This window comes from Labrus mixtus, chromosome 15, assembly GCF_963584025.1.
Source record: "Labrus mixtus chromosome 15, fLabMix1.1, whole genome shotgun sequence".
NCBI classification, from domain to species: domain Eukaryota; kingdom Metazoa; phylum Chordata; class Actinopteri; order Labriformes; family Labridae; genus Labrus; species Labrus mixtus.
This window is the reverse complement of record NC_083626.1, coordinates 12,272,228-12,289,807: the sequence shown is the minus strand read 5'-3', so window position 1 is coordinate 12,289,807 and position 17,580 is coordinate 12,272,228. Positions and strand designations below refer to the sequence as shown.

The window sequence follows — 17,580 nt, the reverse complement described above, 5'->3', positions numbered from 1 at the left end:
AAGCCTGGAAAATAGAGATGACCTTATAGCCATTAGATGGTGGGGGCAAAGAACCCCCCCCCCTTCTACACACATACACTACACACATTAATTCACACAGTGGGCTAAATTGAAGGATGTGGAGAAAGGCAATAGCAAAATGCAGAGGAAGAAAATTCTGTGTTTCAAAATAGCAATTTTGCCCTTATTAATGCCATTAGTGTAACAGTCATAATGGATCAAATCAACAGATGACCGAAGCAACTCCTCTGTCTCCGCGCTATGACGGGATCATGTCGGAAACAATTTGGGCATTTTGTGTTGATGAGTGAAGTTTCAAGTGCTGCAGTATCCTGCAAATCTCCCCTAAATAATGCCATGATTCCACTATTTCTCTCTTTAGCTCTCTTCTCTCTTTTGTACACAATTGATCAGTAATTGTTTAAATACCTTTGAACATCCATCTGTGCCAGACAGAATTGACCCTTTCGTTTTGACTTCTGTATTTTTAACCCAGATTTTTGACAATGGCACTGTGACAGTTGTTTTTTTGCTCTTGGGCTTTTTCTTCTTTGGGGCCGTTTGTGTCACTCACACTTTGTCTTCCTCATTATTACCAATTACAGCCACACCAATTCAAAGCATTGTCAACACAGAAATTAGGTCTATGCTGCACCATATTTTCAACTTTAAATCGAAGATTGTCCTCTTTGAACCTTTTCTACAAACTGTGTTCTCCTTATTTGTCCATAGAGTCTTTGGTATATTAGTTTCAAGTTAGCAGTTGCTTGGCCTTAACAGGTGGTCATTTTTTTACGGTCTGCTACTCTGGTAACATTTGAAAGGGTCATTCAGCACACAGGCTAAATACCTCAGATTTTGGGAGAGGAGAGGGCCCTCACAACAGTTGTTGCCTGCCAGGAGGAGCAGAGAGTCAGAAGGACCAGTAGAACACTTGCTCGTCCCCTCTCCGAGGTGAGAATTTTCCAGCAGCTGTCAATTGGCCTCTTTACCTCGTGTGTTTTTGGAGGGTTGTTTTTCCCCTCTTTTCCAATAATGAATGTTTGTGGGGGTGGGTGGGGGGGGGGGGGGGGGGGGGGGGGGTGGACGGGACTCCGGTGCTGTGCCCTGTCACTCACAATCTCGCCCGTGTGTGTCCTCCTTTAGAGGGGTTACATGTCTCATCAGCCGCCAATCATTAGACGCACGTGAGACGAGCCTAGTGGCTGAGACTTCTTTCTTGTCATTTAACAGTGTTAAGAGGCTCTGGTGGTTTATTCTAATGTTGGGCATCATAAAACTCTTTCTGTATGACCACGTCCTCGTAACAAAATGATGCGTTTCGTTTGCCTCTTACCTACCTTGCCTCCTCGACTCCTCTCTCCAATTCTCTCTTCCTTCCCCTTCTCTCCAATGCTCCCCCTTTCTCCCCCCTCAATCCATCTGCATCATGTCGATCTGTCAGACTGCCAGTGTCTGTTCCAATTAGATTCCACTTAATACACGTAACCTCGATTAACACGCAATCAAGCCCAGATAAATCACGTCCTTTAAGTCCCCCCCTCTGCCTCTCCTGTGTTGCTTTGCATCACTCAGTTTTTCCCAACAAGCTTTCCTCAACACAGTCGACGGTCACAATGTATAAAATCACACACTGACTGCAAGAGCAGGTAAACGTTGAAAATGTCCTTAGTGGTGACATCTTGATGTGCAGACGGTTGCTTTTCACCTCTAACCAAATGCAGTGCCTTACTTTGCAGTACACTTCTATTTCCAGTTATGTGAATCTCATCTTGTTTCTGCAGCAGACTCTTGTTGGTGCCCTAACCCCTGAAGATAAAGGTGTCTTAATTACATCTTTGGTTAAAAAGCTACAAAAGACACCCTGGGCTTTCTCTACATTGCGAGAGGCTGTGTAGTCTATTGTCTCAGTGACCTTTTTAGCTAGCGGACAATTGGTTTGACTAGATTACAAATTAAGGCACAGCACCAGGCACTTAGAAAGCAAGTCTGTTAGAGAGCAGTTCTATTACTACCAGCCTGTGAAAGCCACTGGGCCATACGTTTTAAGCATCACATAAATGGCCCCAAAGTCAGGCATCACGTGCACATTGTTCCGTATCTATAAAATATAAAGTTACATTTGCTTTAATGATATCTGCAATGCCATTGTGCCTCTTTGCCAGTGGCAGAAAGGGAAAAACACACAAAGCCTCCACAGAGCTTAGGTTTCAGGGTCTATTATAATTCTTTTAACAAAGTTAATAATTTACACTGTTTATGCTAATAGGGGATAAGAGGACTGTTGAATTACCAAACAGCAAAAAACACTAAAAATACAAACCAAATGAAAACAACCTGGGGCACTGAAAAAGCACACACAGCACTCTTGGGGTCGTCTTTTATTAATCGCAGCTAAAAGTGCTAACATTGACATGTTGAACAGATTAGCCCCTTTAATAACCGGGCGGGTCAACATGGCTACCACTGCTGATCCATAAGGATACTGTCGGGAGGCGGAGAGCCTGTGTATTTCATGTTCTGACCCCTGCATCTAAGAGGCATGCCTCTCCGCTAAAGATACACTGAATTTGGCCTGGGCATGCTCTGGAAGTTGATTGACACTTTTTTCTGACATTTACAAGGGTTTTGCAGTTGTCAGTTTTTGTACAATTGTAAAGTAAAACTTGCATTTTACGGCTTTTGTAGCCATGCTGTGTTAGAAAGTGGAACCTGTGACAGTCAGAGATCTGGCTTTGTTTCATACAGCGACAGCCTGTGTCATACACGGTCAGGCTGCCGCTGTACAGCATTAATGGTTTTAAATATCTCAATGCTAGTTAGAGCTGACAAGGCCTGCCGGTGTGCGGTGTGTAAATAGGGCTTGGATTTAAAATAAATTAAGCCATGAGAAAGGCTCACGTTGATCCATTTCTTATCTCCTCAGCTGCCTTGTCAGCCCAAAGCTCTTTTAAATTGTGTGGACAAGTTAAGGGACATGCTGGCCGCATACACATATTTTAGTATGTGAGACTAGCCTGTTATTAGAACTTACTTTTGCAGAGTAAATGTAAAACTACTGTAGGTGCAATGCTTTTCCAGTCCCTTGAAACAGTTGATCTCTGTAAAAACAATTAAAAAGTTCTTGCGTGTTTCATTTAATTAGTATTGGGTGCAAACAAAATGAGTATTGAATAAACACCCGATAGCCCTCTGCACTGTCTTTTTCCATTTATAAACTCCATCTACCGACACAACAATGTTGCACTGTCTCTTTAAAAGGGGTGACAGTTTTGACTATAAGTTGAGCTTATTTTTTTTCTTTCAGAGAGAAAAAGAAGGGAATAACGCTGATGAGTTTTAACAGCTTCAGCCAAGCGATGGGCAAATATAATAAGTGTTTTCGTAGACGTCACCAATGATTATCTCATCTGGGCATTTTGGGTGAATGTAGTGGATTTAGAGGCTCGTCTCCCATTGTGCTGACATCACCCTTTAACAAACCAAATTAAATCATGGCTAAAACCATTTGAAACTCTCCCAGAGTCTGTCTCAAATGGCTAAACAATGAAAGTCTGGGAAAAAATGTAAAGGGAACGCTGTGTGTGCTTGGGTGTGCATGCGTATGTGTGGATTTGAGTGTGTTTAGTCAGGGGGGAAGGGAGGGGGTGTAGTGTGGAAATGGGGGCAAATTAACCCTCACACTGAATAATGGGATAAAGAGAGCTAATATTTAACACATTCTTCAGAGAATTTGAAGGACAGCACTTTCACATTGTACTATGCAGTCATGGCTTTATTTCAAGTAATAGTCTATTTATTTCAAAAACATTTCTGTAGGGAAAGCCTCACTCGTCACAGACAGTTCCTTGTACGGAAAAAAAAAAAGCCTCAGTTATTCTTGATAGTTGTTTTCATAGATTGAAATTCAGATTAAAGGGCAGGCGTATCCAGTTTCCACAGCCAAGCATGTAGAATGAAATATGTGTTTTGATACAGATACCACTATGACACACTACAGCCAAGAAAAGACAAAATGACACCTGTATATTTTATAAACATAGGTGTGACATGCATGTGAATCTCTCACCGTTACAGTAGTCAATAGAGAAAAATGTGATTCCCAAAGTTTGATATGAAGCTAAACTGCAGCCTTGCAATCAACTTTGCAAAACTAGTTACCAAGTTGGGGTTAAGTGTTTTTCATGTAATTATTAATTCTTTATGACGGTATTAACTAGTTTTGTGTGTTAAATAAAATAAATAAGATTAAGTCTACTTCAAGGCTGGAAAACAGGGATTCGTCAGCGGTCCTGTCTCAGCACTCGCGTGCTGCACTGAGTCAGCCACCCATGACCTTGTGAAATGAACAAGGAGGTAAGGGAGCGAGAGAAAGAGGAGTCGTTGAAGGAGTGGTCGCAAAGTGTTGAGGTGAATGGAGGAGGTGGTTGGGGAAGGGGAGGTAGCTGCTAAAGGCCTCAATTCAGCCAATGTGGCCTGATGTGACAGGATTAGCTAAGCCCCGGTGAGCATGACTTGTACTGTGAGCTTGTGTGTGAGTAAGTGTGTGTGTTGCAGGCTGGCAGTGTGCACAGCAGACTGGGAGACCCGTACTGCTGCTCGCCACCAGCCGAGCCAAGACAAGACATGGGAGATCAACAGTGTGGCGGCCCGTTGCTGCCACCAAGCCTTAGCCCTCATCACCCTCCCCTTTTACCAAGAGAGAGCCAGACCATGGAAGATACAACCAAAGGAGAGTCAAGATACAGTGGGGGGAGACACAGTGGGGGACAAGTGGGCGGGCAGCTGGGGCTAAAGTGAACGTGAGTTGGAAAATGATCCTATTAAATTGAATTAAAGAGGCAGTCTTCATTTACCCCAAGAATGATGGATTTGGATAATTAACAGTGTTAATGGGGACTGGTTAAAGAGGGCAAGGGAAACCAGTGATTGCAGACACTGAGTAAAGGGGCCAGGTCAGACCTGGATTGTATCCAGTGGGCAGCATAGAGGATGGCTTTTTTTTTCTTGCGCCAGTCCATGGCAACTTCTATGAGATGAATTTGACCAACATCAGAAGATGAAACAAAATGTTATTTCTTTCCCCACACAACCCCTTTATATAAGGACAGCTACTGTTAGAGGTTCCTTACACTGCAGATCAAAGGCTGTTGTGTTGTGTGGTTTGGCACTGGACCTTTGTGTGAAAAGAGAAATAAAGGAGGGCGTCACTGATGTTCATGTAGGTTTAGTGTAGATATATTTTGTGGTAGTGTGCTCCAGCAGTGAGTGCATTATACCAGTTTAATGCCCTCATCTCGAGACCTAATTATGGCACTACCAGTGTGTGTGAAGTGTATATGTGTGTGTTCATGCGCATGCAGTACTGTGCTTGTGTGCCTGGGTTTTCACTTTGGTCAATGCACAAACCCTATCTGCATGTCCTTAATTCTTGATGATGTGGAGGCCTTAGGCAGTGTGTGTGATGGAGAGGATGTCTGTGTGCCAAGTCGAAGTGATCAGGCGGCAGGGCATGGGCCCTAAACCCTCTGAAAAAGTCTTTGCTTTGCTCACAGCAGCCGACCAGCGGTAGTGTGTCGCTAGATTTAACAGTCTAGTCAGGACTACTGACACCCTGCCTCAAAGGAGCCAGATTTGCATCAGCACAATTTGTTACAGAGTTATCTGCACCTTGTCTACTGGTTTGGGGGGGGGGGGGGAATCTAGGGATGAACTAGTTAGCTTAATTTATATGATCCGACCTACACATGCAGTTCATCCTTTTTATGCAGTCCTGTTATGTGCTGCATTGTTTATGGACGAGCAGTTTTCTTTCAAAAGAGAGTTGTGGATGTAATCAATTTGGACAGTTGTAGATGCACACTCAACTCTCTATTACCTTTGTTGATGTGCACCACAGCTCACCTGAACCCTGATGAGGGAGAGAATGTCTTAAGTAAAGGGATCAAATAATTTTATGCTACTTTTCTCCTTTCAAAAAAATTAACACCACAGTCGTGTGCATGTGTGTAAGTGAGAGAGTGATAGAGTGTGTGAAAAAAAACAATCTCATCAAGCAGGAGGCCGTTTGCTTAGCAAGAGCTGACAGTCTTTGTGTATGTAAATGAAGAATTTAGACTAATGGAGTTGAACCATTTCTAATTTTGTGATGGCAAGAGGATTTTGATTGAAAGTAATTAAGCAAGCTAGCTGTAAAATTAATTAAAGCAAAAGGAGGGGGGGACTTTTATTGGATTGGATAGCGATATAGCTGCTGTCAGGCAGGGGGACAAATGGGGGTGACCTGGATTCTCTGCCCTCCCTCCTCCCACTCGGGACTTTTATGTCACTTTAATCTCCTTAGAGCGGCTGGTGTGCATTTGTTCGAAATAATCAAGGAAATATGGTCAGAAATTGTCAGCTTTCAGATCTAATTTACCTGACAGCCTTGCAAGTGTGTGTGTGCACGCGCAAGTATGCATGTGACAGTGGCAGGTCCCTTTTTTTCCCCTTGCCCTCTCCTCAGCTTTGTGGAAAATGCTTTTGACAGTCTTGAAGCATCTTGGTTGTCAGAGGGCGGGGGCGATGAGGAACTTGGGTGGCTTAAAGATGGACATTTCAATGAGGCATGTTTGGCCCGGCTTAGCACCTCTGACACCGTTGTGTGCGTGCGCAAACACCAACATGTTTAATTGCCACTGTAACATATTCAGACTCCGTTTGGCCACCGTACCAGCACTCCTCAGCTTCTGTTGTCTGAAGGTAGCCTAAACAAGCAGAAGCAGATTACAGCCATGGCAAAGCCTGTTACAGCTACTTATCCACTGACAAATAGGCTTGGCCAATCCTGCTCAAATAGAAATGGAACTTATTGTCCTTTAAATTTAGAAACATAATAATATGTACTTTTTTTCACAAGTAATACTGATTTCAGATTTTTTTGCTAATGTCTTTAAAAGATTAAAAGAAGAAGGTCAGTAATATAAAAAAATATCAACCACCTGTGCATTTGTGCTAAGCTAATAACCAGCCATAAAATACCCTTGCTAATGTCCTGCGACAACTGTATGGCTTTGAGCTGTATGGGGTCCATATTAAATGTCCATGGGGTTCCCAACCCGTCCACAGTGTGTAAGATGCCACTTCCTCTCAAAGCTTCTCATTGCTTGCTGGCGTTTGTGACATAGGGTCTCAGTGTGGCCCTCAGTGCCCCCTGAAGAGACAGTTAATTAAGGCCTGGGCCCAGACAATGCTGCCGAGACTCTCACCCACCATACCGTTGTCTGCCCCTGCCTCCACCATTCCCAATTCTGCAGCCGCCGGGGCCTCTGGGAAAGCAGAGCGCCACCATCGGGGCCTCTAACAGGATTAGGAGTCCTCTGAAAATAGGACCACGGTTTGGTAAACCTGTCTCCCACCTTCATCTGCCCAAAGGATCCCTCTTGGTTCACCCCCAGCCCTATCCCCTCCTACACCCCTCTCTTAAGATGGCTCCAACCCGAGCTCCGTTTTATCAATTAATGTAATAAAAGGTGGAACAAAGAGCTTTCTTTCCCCGCTCTGTAATTAGAGGGGGAGATCTCCAGAGGACTGGCATTCCTTGGGCCCGAAAAAACATGATTCTCACTCCCCCCTACTCTGCCTCCACCACTCAAGCGGAACATGGCTTCTCGATGTATAAGGGTGATAATGTAAATGTAGTGTAGTCTGCTAGGCAAACCCGGCACAACCTATTTTGCAGTAGCTTTATCTAAGTGTGAACAAGTGAATGTAACATTTGGAAGAGTGATACATTATTAACTCTAATTGATTCCTTTATAACACTATACATTCACTGTCACCTTTGCTTTGGCTCGCACGAGTACATTAGCTCTGAATCACTCTTGTCGCTGTCCCTATTCTAACACGTTACGTGTCACCACACACTGTTAACAAATGTGATAAAACCACCTGAATCGAGAATATCTGGTATGGCGTTTGCCTATGTGTGTTTTTGTCTGTTAAGGTGCGATACAGTAGACTGTTCTGTGTGTGTGCATGTGCACATGTGTCTTACTCTCTCTCTCTCCCTCTCCCGCTTGTGCTTAACTGTGTACGCGGGTGTGAAAGTAAAAGAGGGAGACAGAGCCCCCGCTTTCACAGCCACTGGAGCTTTCGATAGGAATTAGTTTTACAACATATGCAAATGTACCCCCTTGAAAAAAGGGTTCTTTAACTGACAGGTTGATATGTGATTAAACGACAATTAGAGTGCTGAAAATAACCGTCGGCAGTAGGTCAAGCACTGGGCGGCACAGCTAAAAGGTAGCAGACTATTGAGGAGAAAACATTCCCTGGCGGAGGCCAGGCACAGGACCCTAAACAAATTAGAAAGGTGAAAAGGGAGCAAGGTTGGTGCTATGTTCCAATATACCAACAAGAAAAAGTTTTGTGTTTTTTCCTAGATTACACAAGACAAACTGGAAAAGATGTGGATACTGTTCATTGTCAAAGATTGCAGGAAAACAATATTTAACCTTGTGACAGTGAAGCCCTGTTTGCCCTGATATTAACCTTTAGTGCCCTAAACCCAGATTAAAACCGGTGGTTTGTCCTACTGTAGGATGACCCCTCTCCTCTGCTGCCCTTTACGTCAAAAGTACAGAGACATGAGGGATCCAGTGTTTTTCTCCCTTGCTGTTTACTTTCTAATAAACACATACAAACTCACAAGCACACATACACACTCAACACAAACATACAGGCAGCGACATAAAAGGGCTCACGTTTATTCTGGCAACAGATGGCCCTGTCCCTATAATCCCCTTTGATGCTGCGGTGGGCAGTGGCTCCTGAACATCTCTGAAGCCAAAGCCCCAACAAAACTTGAGCTACTTTTCCTTTAACTGACCCCAATTGCCAAGGAGCTGTCAGCTGTCAGACCTGGTTAAGAGCGTCTTTACTGGGGGAGACTGAAGGGCACAGGTTTCTCTCTCTCTTTCTGTCTCTCTCTCTCCTTTTGTCTCTCTCTCTTGCCTCTTTCAGCTTCCTGTTTGTTTTCTGTCACAGACGGTTCATTCCACCTTCACCACACAACTGTGAAAGCAGATTGACCGTGGTACTCTGACTCTTAGTATAGACAGCACTTACTTCTTTCCTGTTCCTTCCAGAAGGTGAAAGAGTAAACCTTCCCGGGCTCTAATATTGGAGCCACAGATGGCAGGAGGTGGGCTAAGAGGCTTAGATTTCATCAAAGACTCACCTTAATTATTGTTAACTGAGAGAAAGGAGTGTTTTTTCTTATCCCATGTGTACCCTTATGACAGATATACATACGAAATCAAATAAAAAGGCAGCCAATTTGTTACCTTGTTTCTATGATCAACTCTTTTGAGCGATTTAGATATATCTTTAACTTTCATTTATTTGTTATAAAGCCTTCATAGGGGTCTTTGTAAGTGGATGCTTCAGTTGAGTGACCTGTCCGGTCGATGCAGAGGAAATAATCCTGCTATCTCTAAATAAAGTGGTTCTCTTTCTGATAAGATAAAATCTCTAAGATAGTAATAAGCTCACTAATGGAGTTTTAGAAATCATTTTACATGTACTCTCAACCCCTCTTTCACAGCATTCTTTAAAAAAATGTTGTAGTGTCAATCCTAACACTTATGTCATAGAAGGTTTTTACCTTTTTCATTCTGTCAAGACCCTTTTATAGTTAATAAACACAGAGTTGTCAGGAATGCCTAAGTCCTAAATAAAATGAAGATCAAATATACGAGTGAATCAACTGTTTCTAAGAACTGCTCTCTTAGAAATGTTGCACTGCAAATAAAATTGAATATAAAACCGTGTCTCACATGTTTGTCTTTAATACTTTCCTTATTCTGAAGCAGGGAGCTGAATTCTCAGGCATTTCATTGGACGACAGCATTTAAATGTCTCCAGAGGTGCAGAGGCAACTGATTACAACAACGTCTTTTGTTCTGTTTAGGAAGCACCAGATTCACAAATGGGGAAACCCAAACCAGTGCTCACTTTCTGTACGATGTCAGAGAATTGTACTGAACTTCGCCATACTGTTTGATTATGTGTTATCATTCTAGAGCTTTGGGGGATAATCATCACTGAGATTGTTCATGATTCCAGCAGGTCTGCTGAGATGCACGTACGTAGCTAATGGGATTGAGCTTTTTTTTTTATATCCCTCTCCTGTGGCGTTATGGAGCTTGCAGCTGAACTTGAACGGATGTGCATGGTGCTGAGTCGTGCACAGGACTATTTCAAGACTGAAATGCGATTGTTTTAATACTTTAATCCACCTGTCCTTGGCATTCAGGATGTTGCAGAAGTCGCCTAATTATTTCAGTGCCCTCTATCCTTCCTGGTAGAAATACAACAGAGACAGTTTTCCCGTTGATAAATAAGTCCATCCTCAAGGAAATTTAGTTATGTAGAGGAAAAATAATAATACAAATAAAAACTCTCTCTCTTTTTTTTTTTTTTTATAAAATACTAATTATATATACGGTATATATATAAATCATGTGTAGCATAATTAGAAAATGTAAAAATGCATGTTTGCAAAGACAGTCTGATTAATCAAAAATCAATTTAAAGAGGGAGCCTTAAACAACCGGAATTCCCGGAATTGTTCCAGGTTCAAACTGCGATAGTATGCAAACACAAATATTTTCTTTTAATTAAAAAGGCCTCATCCTTTTGTATCCTCCCCCAAGCCGAGTGCCAGGTCTCAACAACCCAACACCCCAATGCACACGCAAAAATAAATACATCCTCCTGTGATAATTTTAAATCTCCTTGCACTCAAAGTGACATACATCCAGCCAAATTTGAGAAAAGTGATTATTTTAATTCCGTCCTGGTCCAAAGATTCCTCTTGACTAGCTGCTAATCTGTCAGAGCCTGGTTGTCAATTGAGAACCGGGGACACCAGCAGGGACGGCTGCCCAGTTCACTGATAGCCCCCTGAGGGACAGTTAACCCTCAAACACCCCCCACTGCTGAAAAAAAAACCTCTTGTGCAGTCATCCACCCTTCCCCCAGACTGGTCCAGCACTCAAAGTTGCACGGGGGGGCTGGTGGTTTATGTGTAAGTGTGTATATTCTGGTGTGGGACAGTGGCAGCAAGGTTGTGTGTTTGTGTATATACGTGTGGTTTGGCAGGGGGTGATGGCCTGATTGTAATGCATGTTGATGGTTTTAGAGATACTTCATTTTAGAAACAGGGGCCTCATTAACCGTAGTCTTCATCAGGCCAGCAAGCAGTGGGCACATTAGGGGTCCACAGGAAGTTAGAGTACAGCAGGAGAGTGCATTAGGGAGGCCTGGGGAGACGCACTCCCTCAGTTGCACTTCCACCTCCAGCGCTTTGCTATATCTTAATGTACCTTTCAGAGGAATTTGGATAGAGGTCAATAATTATGCTCTTTAAATTATTCAGTCGAGGTCCTCTGTAATTGTGCTTTTTAGAGCTCGGACATGGACAGCATGGTTTACTGCACGGCCTGACCGGATGAATCAGTACAGAGTAAGAGAAAGAGTTTCTGATTGTGTTTTAATGCTCTCATCAACAACTGGTAACGGATGTTGACTGATGTTCACTCCTACTCTTTTAGTACAGGTCAGCACTAAATTACAAATGTAATTATCTGAAGAAGAAATTTGTCCATCAAAAAAAAGTTTGGATCTGTTTTTTTGCAAACAGCCATTGGGACTGAGATGTCAGAGACTTCACACCACCAGCCACCCTGTGGGAATGTTTAGTTTGGGACACAACTGTGTTATTTTTGTTACATCGAGGAGAGGAAAGCGCAAACTGCAAGGGTAGCAGAAAAAATCACCAAACTTTCTCTACAAAGCCAGCCCCTGCAACGTATGACTGCACATGATAACATCGTCCATCCACACAACAAGTCCTCTTTCAGCTGCACATTATTAACACATCGCTGAAAGCGGCAGAGAGCAATTCACTGTTGTCACAGGGTCTAATATTTATATTTATCTAGTTGGGTGAGGCATTGACAAACATGTCACACACCTGCAGTTTTATAGTACGTGCTACTGCAGCTTGGTGTCAAAGAAAAGACTGTACAGTAGAGTTTTGTCGGGGCGAGAGGAAGACTGTAATTACTGTCTGACGATTCATCTAGTCACTGCATAAAATAGTGTTTATCCAGTCACCCGTGTTTCTGTCGTGGCTGAGGGAGGGGAGGGTCATGTTTTGCACCGCCGAGACAGCTAGGGCAATCAGGAGAAGAATCGTGACTCCAAAACATTCAGTCTTTCTTTCTTTTCTTCTTTCTTCTCTTTGTCTCTCTCTTTCTCCTGCTCTCTTCGGTCTTGAGAACTGGTGCCTTAGAAAATGAGAGCTCTCTTTCCTCCCCCCTCTGACACACCCACACACAAATAAACATAAAAAGCTAATTTGTTAGCGCCCTCATTTCAGAGGCTTGAGCAGGAGAATATTGTTGGGGGGAAAAGTAATGCTCTGTCAGATGTTGACATGTGTTGCAAACATGGGGCCTTTAGCAGCAGCAACAGCAGCATTTTGTAGAGAGCGGCTCAGGCACATTGTCGGCACATGAAGAGAGGATGCTTTGAAACAAGATTAGCCTCCAAATGGCCCTGCCTGCCCCCCATCCATACCCCTGTGCATAATGTGTGTGTGTCTGTGTGTGCGTGCACTTAGATTCTAGATGATCATAACCACTGAAATATTTGTGAGCCTATTTTCTCACAGAATGAGTTGGGGTGTCATCTGCTGTTTATCACTGTACCGCTGAAGATGTGTGTACACATTTGTTTTGCTGTAAGGCCCCATTGTCTGGCACACAGGTTGGGTTGGTTTCTTGGGCCAGAAAGCACACGTCCCTGTCACTGAGGCTACCTCCCCTTGCCTTTGGGTCAGGGTGACACTGAGCAGGGCAAGGAAAAAAAAAATCTATCACCCCCCACACCCTGCCCTCACAAAAATGAATCAAAATTGGAAAACAACATGCAAGGTCTGCCTAATACAGGAACACTTGCAATATGCTGATGTTTTCTTTTGCACACTGTGTTTGCTAAATTGCCTTTGACTGCGTGCATCAGTAATGAAACTTTATGTCCTTGTGGAGAGGGCAGCAAGTCCGTTCCAGTTAGGACCAGGACGATCTCTCCTGTCTGGCTTTTGTAAGACTTTTTTTCCCCTAATACACGTCCTTATGAATAAATGAAGCCCATGAAGTCATTTTTTCCATATTTGTGTAAATTGCTTTAAAAGCATTTTATCATGTCATAAAAAAGCGCAATTGATCTGCTGGGCTTAGCCCATTGGACAGCTGTGTGTTTTGTTAATGGCCACTTTGCTCCAAGCAGCTTATTAAAAAATTTATATATAAATGCAAAAATTGCATAAATTATTAAGATACAGTAAGCATTTTCTGTTTTGGTCAGGCAGGGTGGGGCTGTTATCAGTATGGAAATGTACTATAGTATATTATCTGCTGAAATATAGTAATATATCTGCCCAGACACATGTGTCCTCCTCACTGCACCCCCACACATGCAGAGGCGCAGAAAAAAAGTATATATTTTTTGATGACTTCGTTTCAGCAACCGCGGAATGTCACCCATATCCTGGTTGATTGTACTTTCGAGTTTTATGATGTTTTTCCATTGATTTGTTTCCCCGGCGCAGCTGCCGACCTCTATTGAGGGACGAACGTAATCAGCGCTGACGCAAATTAGATGGTTATTCGTTTCGAAAATTGACAGAAAAACAATAAAAAAGATGAAATGCTCCCAAATCAATAGATATAATGAAATTCAAATAATCCGAGAGATGAGGTCTCCATGGCAACTGATAATGTGGAAAAGAAAACAATTTAATAAAGGACAGACACGCTTTGAAAACAGATTGGGGAGGGGGGTGGCTGTAAAGCGGGGAGAGGAGAGCAAAGCAGAGCAGAGGAGAGAGGAGGTGGGGAGATGGAGGGATAGAGAGAGGGGGGAGGGAGGGTGGTGGAGGGGTGTTTGTGGCTGTAGTGGTTGCTCTATAGCTTGTTTCCCCCGGCGTGTGAAGGATCTGTGTCTGTCCCAAGGACACCGGAATAATTAGAAAAGCTTTCAGGCCAGAAAGTGCAGATTCAGGTTTTAATACACAAAATTATTTCAGGGGCAGTGAATCGGAAAACCATTTGTTGGTGACCTTCCTGAGAGGCCTCCCCCTCCCCGGTACAGGGCAAGATGGAAGCTATGTGGCAGCACAGCCTGAGTTATGGCATATTTGTGTTTTTATAGAGGCAGGGGGAATGGAGTTGGGGAAGTTGGGAGGGGGATGAGGGGATAAATGTGTGTGTACGGTTGTGTCTCGGTTCGTGTGTTCGTGCGTGCATGAGATTGGGGAGTGGGGGATAGAATTGGGGGGGTCATAGGGACACATTCATGTAGTGGGTGCGTTTGTGTGTGTGTGTGTGTGTGTGTGTGTGTGTGTGTGTGTGTGTGTCTGGCAGGAGTTTGGGCAGAGGGAGGGAGAGCAAAGATGAGAAGGGAGAAAGTGCAGACAGAGAAAGGGGGAAGTTGCAGATCCGGCTGTATTTACAGATCAGTTGTCAAAAGGAGCCATTTAAGGGGAATGCGCCCGTTCCTGCACTGTGACAACCGAGGTGCCTGTTTAAAAAGCAAAAGACAGCTATGAACCTGAGAAGGAGATAGTCAAACACAGGCTTTTTTTTTGTTGAAGACAGACAGAGCAGGGGGTGGCGAGGGAAGGGAGTGGGTGTTAAGTGACTTCATTTGTAGTCTATTTAAGGTATGTTTTACTTGTCCTTGTGCTGCTCCTCCAACATCTAATGCAGGGGCTGCGTTCTAGTTAGCACAGCAAGGGAATAATGATTGAGTGCATCCTTCTTATTTCCTGTAAATACAAATGACTTTCCTTCATCTGCCTAAAAACTTGTATTTGATTTCAGTCTTGCTGTCAAGGGAGATTTGCTACTGATGCAAACAGAGATAAGAATCAAAACCAAAAGCACAGCTCTGTTGCCCTCATTAGCTTATCACAGCTTTAAGTATGTACACTTTCTGCCGGCTTTATTCTACATCCGTATCCTGCTCTTTTAACATCCTATTTTCTTTATTACTCTTTGTCAACGTATTGGAGGCAGTCTTTTTGGGCGTTGGAGCCTCGTCTGTCAAGTAGTGACTACTATTTTTGTGTCATTAGAAGGCTTTGTTTGACTCAAATAAAGGTGTTCCACCCTCTGTTCAAATGATACCAAAAGCAGGTCCGGGATATCGCGACCTATAGATACTCTTATCCTGTTCCAGGCAGCAATAAATGGAAAAACAAGTCCTCATACAAAGGCCTGATAAATCCTGTTCTGATATTTTAATAGCATGAAATCCTGATCAGGATCAGGATCACTGCTTTCCTGCAATATAAACTGTCATAAAAGTTGGGCAATATTTGATACAAATGTGGGATCAAGTTCCACATGGTGTTAATCTTTGTCATTTATATTGGTTGGAATTGGTTTGTTGCTTAATACAAAACAAATGCTGTCTTCATGCACTTTGGTCTATTTTCAAACTGGTTTATTTCTCTCTTTTTTTTAAACTTGATTTTAAGCATTTTACATGTAATGCAGTTGTTAAAATTTTGTTGCACACAGAAGATTATTTCAGGCTTTTTAAGACTCTGTTGGATCTTCCTTAATTTACTCCGAGGCAAAACCTGATTTTACAATCTTCAGCAGGGCAGCTAATTTTCCCCTGTACTGATATTGCGATGTGAAAAGTGCATGCCCAACAAGTAGGAGAGAAACTAGAAATTCCCCACGGTACACTAGCTAAGAACCTTCAAATCTCACATGCCGGTGTCAATGAGGTCTCTTTTCTTTTTTTAAATGAAGGGAAAAAACGAATGGCTAGAATAGAGACCTGAAATATGAGAGCTGATAGGCATCCGCTGTGTGTTTGTGTTTGTGTATGGGTGTGTGTTTTTTGTGAGCATGCACATGCACTCTGTCACACACACATAGGGCACAAAGCACATGTTATCACTGTCAACAGCAGCAGTAGCACACAGCGGCAGTTGTTCTGTGTAAGTGTGTGTCTGTGTCTGTATTGTGTATGAGTGAAAGGGTGTATGCTTTTCAATGCCCAAAATCTCTCTCAGTCTCTCTCTCCTTCTGGCTGCTTGCTCTGAGGGACCCGCTGTAAGTCAATCTGTGTTCATATTCCCCTTGTGTGTGTGTGTTTGTGTGTACCTGGCTACTGTAATACACTTCAGGGGCCAGGAGCCAGGACCAAGCCCAGCCGAACAGCGCTGAACAGGGCTGGAAAGGGCCGAGGGCCAGCTCCCTGTGCACACCACCCACTTCACACCTGTCTCCCTCCCTCATACAAACACACAGACACACACACACACACACACACACACACACACACACACACACACACATTTGCACACGCACAGAGCTCATACAGCCGTGCTGCTCAGCACAGGGCTTTCATTGTAGCAGTGACAGGAGGGCGCCCGTTAAGTGGCTCTCTCTTCTTGGGGCCTGTGTGTGTGTGTGTGTGTGTGTGTGTGTGTGTGCGTGTGTGTGTGTGTGTTTTGTTCCCCCATGTGTCTGTGGGGTGGAGAAGGGCGATGAAGGACCCCTACTGGTAAAGTGGGTAAACTCGCACAGCCTCGACATCTGTGCTCGGAAAAGGGGGGGGGAGGGGGAGGGTAAGGAGGGAGGAGAGATAGACAACGAGAGAGGAGGACAGGGTGGGAAACAGGAAAGGAGTGAGAAGGAGAGAGGGAGGGAAAGGGAGACAGAGGAGGAGAGAGAGAGCAGAGCCTTGGCAGAGAGCAGTTGAGGAGAAAATGCCTTGCTTTGTGGAGAGAATTCTTCCAGGGCAGGAGGGAGAGGTGAGACAGTGCGCACAGGGTGGTCTGCTGCCAGGTAAGACTCACACACCTCCCCCCCACCTCTATCTCTCTCACTCTATCTCTCCCCTCTCACACACGCACACTCACACACGCGCACACACACACACACCGAAGACACACACACACACGTGCACGCACACACGTGCACGCACACTCACAGGAGTTGAGTGCTGGGTGAACGGGTCTGCTACTAGTTGCAGTTGGCATGAGTCAGGCACGCCTGTGTAGTAATGTGGTGTGTGTGTTTGTGTGTGCGTGCGAGTGTGTGTGTGTGTGTGTGTGTGTGTGTGAGAGAGACAGAGAGAGAGAGACAGTGGGACAGAGCGCTTGAGTGAGAGAAATAAAGCAGGTGCAATTTTAGTCTTCTTCACAAATGTTGATGTTTTTAAGCCATAGTGCACTGGTAGTGATGTGATTGATTCGTTTTCAATTTGTGCTGCTTCCTCAAAAGTTCTGTTGTTGACTTTCATACTTGATATCACTTCACAGTTCAATTTGTTCTATTTTACAGATTTGTTCACGACATTGTGGTGGAAAGTAACTTTTATGGTGCCGTAAATTGTTTAGGTGCTTAACTCTTTCAAGTTCTTTATTTATTTGATAACTACACTACATTTACATGAACATTACACTAACTACATTTGTTAAATTAAGGGATTAGTTAATAGATAACC

At 43.7% G+C, this 17,580-nt stretch overlaps 1 protein-coding gene across 5 annotated transcripts in view; it reads left to right on the top strand.

Annotated features, from left to right (window-relative positions):
* Nucleotides 1–17,580, top strand: part of casz1 (castor zinc finger 1) — a 76,316-nt gene that overhangs the window by 11,171 nt on the left and 47,565 nt on the right. For 2 of the 5 annotated variants that reach the window (XM_061057000.1, XM_061056999.1), the window contains exon 1: nucleotides 16,709–16,919. The exons of 1 other annotated variant lie outside the window; for it this stretch is intronic. In XM_061057000.1, the coding sequence (XP_060912983.1) occupies nucleotides 16,841–16,919 (79 nt within the window). In that variant the 5' untranslated portion in view covers nucleotides 16,709–16,840. Of the gene's footprint in view, nucleotides 1–16,708; nucleotides 16,920–17,580 lie in introns of those variants that run through there. 2 more of the 5 variants (XM_061057003.1, XM_061057002.1) reach the window with 1 other exon arrangement.